General features: G+C 34.8%; 1 protein-coding gene across 1 annotated transcript in view; it reads right to left on the minus strand.

The window, feature by feature from the left end:
• Window positions 1–8,197: 8,197 nt before the first annotated feature.
• The window catches only part of LOC144970994 (histone-lysine N-methyltransferase MECOM-like), a 216,603-nt gene continuing 212,300 nt past the window's right edge, over window positions 8,198–12,500 (minus strand). Inside the window, exon 10 of the mRNA XM_078911271.1 lies at window positions 8,198–12,500. This exon is cut by the window's right edge and continues 590 nt beyond it. Within this exon, the coding sequence (XP_078767397.1) occupies window positions 10,775–12,500 (1,726 nt within the window). The 3' untranslated portion in view covers window positions 8,198–10,774.

Below are 12,500 nucleotides of genomic sequence, written 5' to 3' on the forward strand. Positions count from 1 at the left end.
TGACCTCTGTGGTGTAACGGTAGCACGTCTGACCTGTCATCGAGAAGTATGAGATTTGATCCCAGTGGAGCAAGACTGATTTTTGGGATGTTTTATTATTTCTTTATTTTCTTTCTTGCTTTGGCATTGTTTCGTAGATACACACTTTTTTAGATCTTCAATCATAAACATTTATTTACATTGTTGTGTAAGAGAAATTTTTTGTGAGAATTAATCTTTAGTGGGTTGATAACGTCAGCTTCATTCATTTTATATTATTGTGCGGCTATGGGGTCTTGTGGTATGACACTCGCTTTCGGATCGTAAGGTCCTAGGTTCGAGCCTCCCTCGGCGCATAGTTGAGTCCTTGGAAAAGGCTCATTACTCACATTCTCTCACCGTACTCAGATGTAAAATGAGTACCTGACCGTTAACAGCATTGCCTCTGTCCGAAAAAAATTGCAATACCGCCTTACAGGCGTCGTGTCTTGTCCTAAATGTTAGATATTGCTGTTGGCCTTGTAAAGCGCTTTGAGCACGTTTATTGGATATGGCGCTATATAAAATTTATAAGAGCTCAATAATATATTATGGAGAATGAGAAGTTACCTTAACAGGCCTCAGTCACATTGTGTCCATGTAGGTAGTCGAAGTAAATAGAGAGAGTGAGGTAGAGAATGAAATATGATGGAAGCTGTGCAGCCTAATAATAGGGAAAGACAGTGTGATGAAAAAAAACAACAACAAAAAACAAACAACAACAACAACAACAACAAACCCAAACCCAACAAATGGTTCCAATCCCATTAGAAGTAAACCACTTTTCCGTAGGACTGGATACCTACCTTGTGAAATTGATCTTCTGGATTCAGAGTGATGGCATCTCATTTTCTAGTCTAAATATAATATATGCTGGTCGTCAATGAAGAGCATTCATCCGCGTACGGAATCCTAAGAATCTGCCAATACATCCTGCTACTAAAATAGTTATGCCACCTTATGATTCAATATGTAACATCTTCATTATTAGTCCACCGAAGGACTGGTCACATACACGCTTCCAATGACTTTGGAACCGGAAGAGTAAAAAGAGTGACGTCACGACTTCTCTTCCCTGTTGAGGGTCGTGAAACAAATATTATAAATAAAGCTCACTGGACGTCGTTTTACATGTGTAGACAATATTATTGTACACGAACTGAAGTTATTTCTCGTCAGCGATGAATATGTTTCTGAAAATAAAATTGATCTTTCTAAATTCGCATATAGATTTTCACTGTTTAAGAAGATCAAGCAATCAGTAAACCTAAATTACTGGGAAGCAGCAATTAATGCTGTGCGGAAAGGTAAAATACTTACAACATCCGCCTACCTGATGTATTGTACCAACACAAAAAACTAGATGTAACACTTAAACGTTAATAATCTGATCGATATAATTTAGTGAGAACTATTCATTAAAATGGCTGTCTGAGAACAATTTTTTAAAAAAGAGTTGAGTGACGTCACATTTATTCCTTCTACTAGAACAGCGTACTACAAAACAAGTTGGCCATCCACAGTTCTGCCATATTCTGTTTAAAAAAAAGAAAACACGCGAAAATATGGGGGGGGTAGAAGATTTAACCAGATAACCGTCCATCAAATATCGGTCGGTTAAAATGACCCAAGTCTTGTCAAAAGTCTCAAAATAAAGGACTTCCTTGAAGCTCTGGGGGGGGGGGGGGGGGGTCGTTTTAATCAATCGATATTTGATGGACGAGTTTTCTGGCCAAAATTCTTTTAATTTGTTGGGAGAGATGATTATAAAACAATGCCAGACAAAGCAGTTATTATATATTATTATTATTATTATTATTATTATTATTATTATTATTATTATTATTATTATTATTATTATTATTATTATTATTATTATTATTATTATTATTATTATTATTATCATTATTATTATTATTATTATTATAATTATTGTTATCATTATTATTATTATTATTATTTTTATTGTTATTATTATTATTATTATTATTATTATTATTATTATTATTATTATTATTATTATTATTATTATTATTATTATGATCATCATCATCATATTATTATCATCATCATCATCATCATCATCATCATATCATCATCATCATCATCATCATCATCATCATCATCATCATCATCATCATCATCATCATCATCATCATCATATTATTATTATCATCATCATCATCATCATCATCATCATCATCATCATCATCATCATCATCATCATCATCATCATCATCATCATCTAATGGATATCGCATTATAGAAAATACTCAAGTTGAACGTTAGAAGCCCAAGTATCATTTCAAATTTTGCCACAAACGACATTTATTGAGAATTGCCATTTATTTCTTGTCAAAGGCTCGTATAGACGTCTAAATCGAAAGCAATTAATCCGATAAGCAGAATCCCTCTTCTAAAAAATGTTTTTAAATATGATAAGAGGAGCTAACTCATCTATTGACATTTTAATAAGGAGCTGATCCCGGGATTATATATGTCGTCTCAAAGCCCGTCGGGGCTGGATAATGTAAATAATCTAGGTAATCAAAACTCAATGAATGGAAACTTTGCTTGGGCTATGACAAATACTCAACTCAGCCTGGAGCTGTTATGACTAACAGTAACAGTAAGCTTGGATTATAGGCAAAATATTTAGTCGTAGAAATAAAAGAAAAATGAGGCTAGATGGATATTGAGATAAATAAATAAATCAATCAATCAGTTGATAGATAAATAGAAAGATAGATAGGTGGATAGATAGATAGATAGATAGATAGATAGATAGATAGATAGACAGATAGATAGATAGATAGATAGATAGATAGATAGAAAGAAAGAAAGATAGATAGATAGATAGATAGATAGATAGATAGATAGAGAGATAGATAGATAGATATATAGATAGGTAGGTAGATAGATAAATTGATAGATATATATATATATATATATATATATATATATATATATATAGGAAGATAGATAGATAGATAGAGAAATAGATAGGTAGATATATTAGATAGATAGATAGATAGATAGATAGATAGATAGATAGATAGATAGATAGATAGATAGATAGATAGATAAGTAGATAGATAGATAGATAGATAGATAGATAGATAGATAGATAGATAGATAGATAGATAGATAGATAGATAGATAGATAGATAAATAGATAGATATGTACTACATTTTTTACCTCTTTCTTCCCTATACAATGTTGTACCCGCAGGTCCACCCTAGAAATAGGAGAGCGAACGCGTTAGCTCTCCTATTTCTAAGGGTCCACTTCACTGCAATATCTATATATATTTTTCCCTTCAGCTTTGCGGAAATTCGTTTGTCACACATAACTCCAGTTAATTTCCTCCAAGTATTCCAGACTGCCTGTATCCTATTCTTAACCTCCATCTCATTGCCCCCATCTCCTTGGGTTTGTCTCTGGCAAATGCTCTTCTCCTATCTTTTTTTGGTGGTCCTGCTCTCCGTTGTCCGATGCACAAATACTCTGTCTTCGATCTGCTTACCCTTAATTAATCATCTCCGTTCCAACACCTCTCTCTAGCCCTCCAGCTCCTTTTCCGCCTCAGATTTTATATTATTCAAAAGTACTACGTCATCCGCATACATCATGTTCCATGGTGTCTCACGTCCTTTACGGGGTGCAACCCAGCACCTTGTGAGATCGGTCACAAGCCCGGATAAATGGGGAGTGTTTCCTCAGGAATGTCATCCTATCAGTAACACTCAAGCCACAACTAATGAATGAATAATAAATAAATAAATAGATAATTACGTCCATTCAGCAGTGAATGGGTAGCTGATTTTTTGTTTGTTTGTTTTTGTTTTTTTTTTTTTTGGGGGGGGGGGGGTTGGTTGTTGTTGTTTTTTTTTTTAAGATCTAGCGGAAAGGAAAGCACGTTTTGATGGACATATGGGTCGCAAATATTGCAACTGTGTATCAATTAACGCTAAAGAATCCGGGATATGCTTCCAGATACATGGGTCTGATGACTTTGAATAAGTATGTTTTATACTTTAGTCCGCCTACTAAAAATAAATGAATGAATAAATTAGTTTAATATATTATTATAATATTATACTTGCGGCTTAAATTAAAAATACATCTCGTGTCTTCCTTTGTGTTGTTCAGTTGTTCACCAGGACAAGTAAATACTTTAAAACGCTTACTGCAGGGTAATAAACCGCGGATATACGCAATATAAATGCGATATTTATCTTCTAACAAAGAGTGATAAGTCTTAAAGGATTTATTTCAACGTCGGATATTTCACAATAATACATGCAATGATATCATCATCAACAGCTGTTGTATCGATATTTCCCATGATCATGAAGCGTGTTGTATCGGTTTAGGCGATGTAGATGTGTATCAAAGGATTAGAGACATTTCTCTTCCCTTAACTAGTTAATTGACATCCTCTAGACAAACTTATATTTTAAAATTTGGCCAGAAAACCCGTCCTTCAAATATAGATCGATTTAAATTACCGTCATCTTGGCAAAAACTGTCAAACCAAGGACTTTGCAAGTCTCACATTTGAGAGTTTTTTTTATTTTTTATCAAGATGAGGGTCATTTAAATCGATCGATATTTGATGGACAAGTTTTCCGGCCAATCAAAAAAGAAAATACGTGTTTTTCCAGAGTACGACAGTTAACTGGTTAAACTCTTACGATTTAATTCTTCTTATTGAATTGGATGAAAATGAAAATCGATACATTTGCTTTGGCCATTGGTAGGGTTAGCTACTGCCTGATATACGTATATTGAACAAGTGTTATTCTGGTTAGAAGAAAGTAAGTAAGTGGTAACTTTGTGGGCAAGGGTCTTGAGATTGTGTATTAATATTGTTCATTGTTCACTGTATAGTCATACAGATGATAAAAAGAAGACAATGGTCACGATGGTGAAGATGATGATGATGAGGATGATGAGGATGGTGATGACGATGATGATGATGATGATGATGAGGAGGAGGATGAGGAGGAGGAGGAGGAGGAGGAGGAGGAGGAGGAGGAGGAGGAGGAGGAGGAGGAGGAGGAGGAGGACGAAGACGAGGAGGTGGATGAAGATAAGGATCATATGAGGAAGAGGAGGATGAGGAGGAGGAGGATAGTGATGAGGGGGTGGTGGTATTAATGATTACGCCCACAACGAGAGCAACGACGACGATGACGACGACGACGAGGATGATTGTGATGATGATGATGATGATGATGATGATGATGATGCTTGTGTCGGTGGTAGTGGTGGAGGTTAGGCGATGGTGATGATAATGAAGACGACGAGAACAACGGCGACAACGACGATGACAATGACGATGGTGATGATGATGATGATGATGATGATGATGATGATGATGTGATGATGGTGATGATGATGATGACATAGATCCCAAAAGTAATAAACCTATAAAACTAAGTCTAGTTTGAATTCTTTCACCCCCTCCCTCAGGTAGCTATAATAAGCGCCTGATTGTTTTGGATTTATAGTGATATATACTTTTCTACTGTCTGTCTGGATTTATAGTGATATATACTTTTCTACTGTCTGTCTGGATTTATAGTGATATATACTTTTCTACTGTCTGTCTGGATTGATAGTGATATATACTTTTCTACTGTCTGATTTATTTTAAAACGATGTATACTTTTCTACTGTCTAATTGGATTTAAAGTGGTGTAAACGTTTCTATTGTCTCAAAGAGGAAAATACTTGTCTTGTTTGCCTTGTGAAATATTGTCATGAGTGTTTTGAAACTTCAATTTTACCCTGAAGATCATAACAGGGTCCATTAAAATGCTTGAGAGCTGAGAGTGTCTTCTAACAACTCTAGGTGTGACTTAGCGGGTTTTGAAAGTCACCACCTCATAGCCAGGCTTAAGTCAGCCGAAGCCTCACATAGACAACGGTATTCAGATAGTTCCCAATATTAATAATGTATAGTCGTTTACAGAAATGGTTTACATGTGTGGGGGGTGGGGGGGGGGGGGCTGATAATATTTTTCGACTATGTAGTCATGCGATATGACATTCTCGTTCAAGTCGGAAGGTCTTGGGTTCGTGGCCTACACGAGCCAGCGAATAATTGAGTCCTTGGAAAAGGCTCTTTACTCACATTCTTTCATTGTACTCGGGTATAAAAATGAGTAGCTGTCCGTTAACATCGTTGTATCTGTCGAAAAAACATTGTAATATCGCATAATAGGCGCCATATCTCGTCTTTACGTGTTGCTGTTGTCAAGGGACCCTTTGTAAAGTGCTTTGGATATGCTTTTTTTTTTCATAAAACACACCTCTTTGCATCTATTTAATTTCCCCTCACAGAGGTCTCTTTCTAGCCAGGCCCAGGCTAATCCAAGTCTCAGGGAGAATGTCAAAAATCCACAGAGAAGGGGCAAACGATTATGAGGATGGAGACGCTACCAGAAGCTCCATCTGCAAGGATAAAGAGATATAAGTCACGTAGGAGCAGGTCCAAGCCAGATAAAGATGGAAATGTGTGGTCCTTTAGAGCCATAAAGCCCATAGAGCCGAAATCTATATTGGATTCTGTAGGGTTAAACGGGATGGCGATTGCTTGCTTCACTTTGGATTAGACTCTAGTTTATCGCAAACTACTTTCGACCAGATCTTACAGACCCAGCTACCCAACGCTGGAAGGGAAGGAGTAAGAGACTCATAAAAAACATATCCACGCTGAGAAAGATGCTCAAAGAGGAAAGTAACACTCATCTTATAATATAGGCATTTACTTTTTTAAATGAAATCAATCCCAAAAAGACAGAATACGTGTCAAATTTTTATAAATTATATTTTATTGAATACTAAGATAGTATCACACTCATACACAACACATCCAAGCACGCCACTGCATAAAGACACTCGTAAAATTATTACTGGTACGCCACATTACCGTACCCATTTTTAGTTAATAAATTTGTCATCATCATAAAAGCAAACAATGGATTTTCAGCAGTCATTGGGGGATTTCCAGAGTTGAAAGTTCAGCAGAATGTAAAAGCATAAGAATGTGGGGGTAAAAGACATAAGGAATTCATTTATTGATTCGATAATAACATTATGTATAACAAACTGGACATGAATATTTCATAAGACTTCAAAATCTCTCTCTCTCTCTCTCTCTCTCTCTCTCTCTCTCTCTCTCTCTCTCTCTCTCTCTTTCTTTCTTTCTTTCTTGCTCCCATTCCAGCTCTTACTTTTAAAAAGCATCGTCGCTCGGAGGGTAGTAGATCTCTTTGCAGTAACAGTCAACATTTTTCAGCACATCAAAACTCAACGACCAAAGATTTGTCAAAAACGGTTTGGTCATTGTTTGATTGTGAACAACGTGTGGACTGTTGCTTCAAAGAAATGGATTACAAAAATTGTTTTCAAAATCAAAAACGGAGAAAAATAAGAGAAAAAATGTATGTTTTTATTTTTTGAAAAACTTACAAAGTAAATATTTCAAATTTCTATTGGATCTTTCTAAGTAATATATGGATATTTTTTTATTCGGATGATTAAGTTAATGACAAAGTTCGATACAAAAAGCAACAGTTTTATTGATGACGAAATGATACGAAGAAAAAGCTGGACAGATACTGTCGCACTCTAAAAAAAAACTTGAATTTTCGAATTTTGGCCAGAAAACTAGTCCCTCAAATATCGATCGATTAAAATGATCCTCACCTTGTCAAAAACTCTCAAACCTGGGCCTCAAGGAAGTCCACTGTTTGAATAAGATGAGGGTCATTTTAATCGATAGATATTTGAAGGACGAGTTTTCTGGTCAAAATTGTAGAACGTGTTTGTTTCTTTTTTCGGATTTTGATAGAACAGGATTGAAGTCTAAAAAAGAAAAAGGAAATTTAAATCCTGAGCTCACTTTAAAGTGGAATGCAATGGAGACAGAATCTGGCTTGTAACTGTAACAAAATAATAAATAATATATACATATTTTTTTTTAAACCAAAGAGAGAGGAATGTTAAGAATAAAAATAATGCTTTAAAATCATACACGATGTTTCTCATTCTGCATGTCATCCAGGATGATCATCGACAGCTTTTACAGCCGTAAAAATATTCAGAAATAGACTGAAATGATATTTTTTTCGCAATTCATTGTAGTTTTAAAAAGATCACTTGTGCTTGTTTGTTTTTTTGTTTTTAAATGGTTGGTGAGCCACCATAAAACATCAAAGCTTTTGACATTGGTTTTTTTTAGTTTGTTTTGTTTCGTTTTTTGTTTTTTGTTTGTTTGTTTGTTTGGGTTTTTTTTTTTGTTTTTTGTTTTTTTGTTTTTTTGTTTTGTTTTTTTAAACATTTTCTTTGACCAAATCTATTTCGATCTAAAAATCACATAGCCCTTCTATTTTCATTTGTAGGTTTAAAACTAGTTTTTTGTGATATTGCCCCAGGAGTTAGGTGGCAAATTAAATTTATTTTGCGATTCTCTTCAACCAATGTGTTAGCGGACAATGCAAAAATATGCTAAGTATTCGATTGTTGAGAAGCATCGTCGTGAAATGACTTCTGGAATGAAATAACTTTATTGAGAGATGTATGGAGATCACAAAAAGTCATTCGTCTCTACGTAATGATATAGGGAAAAGGTATAAATAAGTGTTGCTTTTATGTTTTAACAAGAATTATTATTATTGTTTTACAATTTTTATGTAATGCTCATTCATACACGACGCATCGCTGAATAATGAGTAATAGGTCTATAGACTAGATACAATCGAGAAATCTATCAAATAATATAATAATTTGTAAGGGGATGGGTGAGAGAAAAAAAGATGTTCTAATTCAAAGAATGTATTTACAATCAAAATATAAATTAGAATTAACATTAATTATTTACAATCTGATTTTAAAAGAAAATATAATGGCTTCTATTTACAATAATAGTAGAATTATGAAACAATCTTGAGAAATAAATTATTTTGCTATCAACAATAAATGCATTAAAAATCATTCTCCAGCATCAATCGGATACGAGAGATACATGTAAATAAGTTATTGTTTATTTTTGTTTTTCTAATTTTAAAAAATCTTGTTCAATATTTTTTTAATCCGTTTTAATCAAAGATCAGAAGAAAAAAATTAGAGGAGGTCTTAATAACGGCGATTAGGTGATGTTTTCTGATTTTAATTCAAAATCTCTATCTAGAGATTGTGTCACAATTTCAATTTCATTTTTAAAACAAGTTCAAAAATATATCAATCAAAATCGACACTAATACTCCTACGGCTAGAATGCATTGGGTAGTGTCAAAACATTGTATGGATAAAGAACAAAGAAAGTCTTCAATGCTAGTTTTTTTCTTTTGTTTTTTTCTGATATTGCCACATACTTTTTTCAAGACTTCGCCTGGTACCCAGTCATAACATATCGTATTTCAATGCGTTATCATGCTTCTAGAGGTTTTTCCACTTTTCCCAATTTTAAATGATTCATCCATTGATATCTTTTTATAAACAAACTGAACAATTATTCAAGGACAAATATAACAAATCAGGGGGGAAAGAATTATGTAAACTGAAAACTCCCTCAATTATAAACCGTAAATCGCAACTTTATTTTTGTTTGTTGGTTTTGTAATGGGGTTTTACGGCGCTTGCAATACTTTTAGGTCATTTCAGCGCCGGTAAAAATAAAGATAAAACTAAATAAACCAAACACTCAGACATACACAAATTCACACGCAAACATTTACTCACCAACTTTTCCATTCAACATATTCCCCCAAAATTGCAAATGAAGTAAAAATAAAATATATTATAATAATGTAATCTAAAAGATGGCAAGCAAGCAACTCATAAACGAGAATAAAATATTATTAAAGGAAAAGAAAAGCAAAAGATTCTTTTTTGATAAAAAGAAAATTAGAACCTTCAAAGAAAATGCAATCAAGGAATGGTGCTATATCGAAATAGCCTTATGGCGTGTGACAAAGTAAACAAACAAATAAAATATAACAGAAAATAGAAAAGGTTTTTAAAAGAAAGAAAGACAGAAAATAAAAAGATAGAAAGAAAATAGAAAAATAGAGAAAACTTTTTATATACAATAATATTATGTATGCAAATTATTCTTAAATTGGATTTTCAAATAAGACTAGCTGTGGACTTTGTGTGGAGAATATGAGAATATAATTATCGTGTCTATGAAAATGGAAATGATTATGATAAAAATAACAGTAACATTAATATATGACACATGGATTTGAACGGGTGGAAAGGTAAATCAATCTTTACAGTCACTGAAAGTTCTATACAATTAATCCCAGTTCAATATTATGCAATATGGGTTTTTAATGGTTTTCTTTGATATATAATAAATTTTAAGGACAGCTACCATAACTGATATCTATACAGTCCATCTCTGTTCAATGTTCAATATTATGCAATATGGATTTCTAATGATTTTCTTAATATAGACATTAAATCTTTAAAAAACAGCTACCATAACTGATATTCAAGTCGACAGCAAATCGTGATAAATTGTTCTTGTGGATTCTGGGAAAAGCTTTAAACTTAACAAAGTTTCATCTTTTTCTGATTATACCAAAAAATAAACAATAATAATGATTTATCACTTAGATACCTACTTTATAAACATGATTTCTTTAGCGAGAAATATTATTTTAAAGAACTACTAAAAATCAACAATGGTAAATAAAATATAAATTGTGAATCGGTATCTTCACAAATTAAACATGTTTAAGACGTCTCATCGCCTTGTTGTTTTGTTTCCTGATTGGATACCGGACTAACACAGTTTCTATCAATGGAAATGACTTCTGACAGTTCTTTGTTTAATTCAACATGGTCAGTATCACATTCATCAGCCTCTTTAACATCATGGTCATTATTTTCTGGTACCACGTCATCAGCCTGCGTTTCAACAAGCTTCAATTTCTGAGCAGTTGGTGTTTCTTCTTCGTCAAGAATATCATCGTCTGAGATATCCACATCGTCTTCTAATTCCTCGTCTTCATCTAAAATATCACCATCGTCAACATTTTCAGATTCATCTAATTCATTATCGACGTTGATCTCTTCTTCGTCACATTCAAATATAGTCGAATCGTCTTTGACATTTGCAGCTGTGGAAGGAGACTTATCACCCTGTTGTTCTCCCAAGAAATTACGAATTTCAGAAAAATAAGCATCGTCTTTTCCATCCAGCTCATTCGTAGGAGAGTCTATGACTTGTCCTTCTTGTTCGTGTTTCTTTAGGTGACGATCCAAATTTGTTTGTTGTCCGAAGCAACGTTCACACAGTTGACATTTGAACGGTTTTTCTTTGTTGTGGATGTTACGAACGTGCCGTTGAAGATTAGAAGAAATGCTGAAGGACCTTTCGCAATATTTACATCTATAGGGTTGTTCACCCGTGTGTGTACGGAGATGTCGGGTAAGGTTAGCTGATCGTGGAAAGACTTTACCACAATACTTACACGTGTAGCGTTCCTTGGACTTAGGAGCTCCCGGAACGAATGGATTGTGATGAGCGTGCGGATGAGGGTGGGCGTGATGGGGATGGGGTGGCTGAGGATGTGAGGGAAAATCTGGAGTCTTATCTAGCTTTAATAAAGGATTGATGACTTTGTTTAATTCCTGTCGAGATAACATGCTGTACTGATGAGGGTGAAGCCCAGGGAAAGCGGTCGGGCCGTGCATTGGAAATCGGGTGAATGGATTGCTAAACTTAGCGGCCATTTCTTGTTGCAGTTTGAGATCTTCATTTATGTTATGGAGCAAGGAACCCATCATAAATGGATAGGGATAGTGTCCGGCTAGACTTGTCTTAGGTTCAACCATTGACAGTGGAATATTGGACAAAGAAGGACTAACAAGTGGTGATGATGACGACGCTGATGACAATGGTGCTGATGACAGGCCTGATGATTTTGGTGGCGGGGACGGCGAGGTTGACACTCCTTGTATCTCCTCACCATACACATGAGTTTTTCTCTCAGGTGACGTGACTTGAATAACGGGTTTGCTTTGTTTTTTGCTGAGGTCAAGCGGTGCCTCATCTCGTGAACTATTTTCTGACTTTTTGGTTTCTTCGTGAGGAGAATTGGTTTCTCTATTTGTCACAGTGTTGGATAAGTCGAAGGGGATTTCTTGTTTAATTGGGGAAGGGACCACGGGGATTATTCTTGGAGATTTGACAATTGTCGAGACTATTGGTGATTGGGGTCGGAATTGTGTGAACCCAGGAGGGGCGATACTAGTTTGATGTTTTGGTGAAGACGTTCTTTGACGCCGGTCATCTTCGGGGCGTGGAGAACAGGAGTCCGTGTTTGACTTTGGAGATTTAGATAAACGACCTTCGACCTGTGAGGGAGAACGCTCATCATCTTCACGGTCTTGAAGTTTTCTCTTTAATCCCCTTTCAGCAACATCACTTTCATTATCTGAATGTGGTTCCACTTCG

Source organism: Berghia stephanieae, chromosome 4 (assembly GCF_034508935.2).
Source record: "Berghia stephanieae isolate SIO BIC M18660-M18661 chromosome 4, UCSD_Bste_1.3, whole genome shotgun sequence".
Classification (NCBI taxonomy): domain Eukaryota; kingdom Metazoa; phylum Mollusca; class Gastropoda; order Nudibranchia; family Aeolidiidae; genus Berghia; species Berghia stephanieae.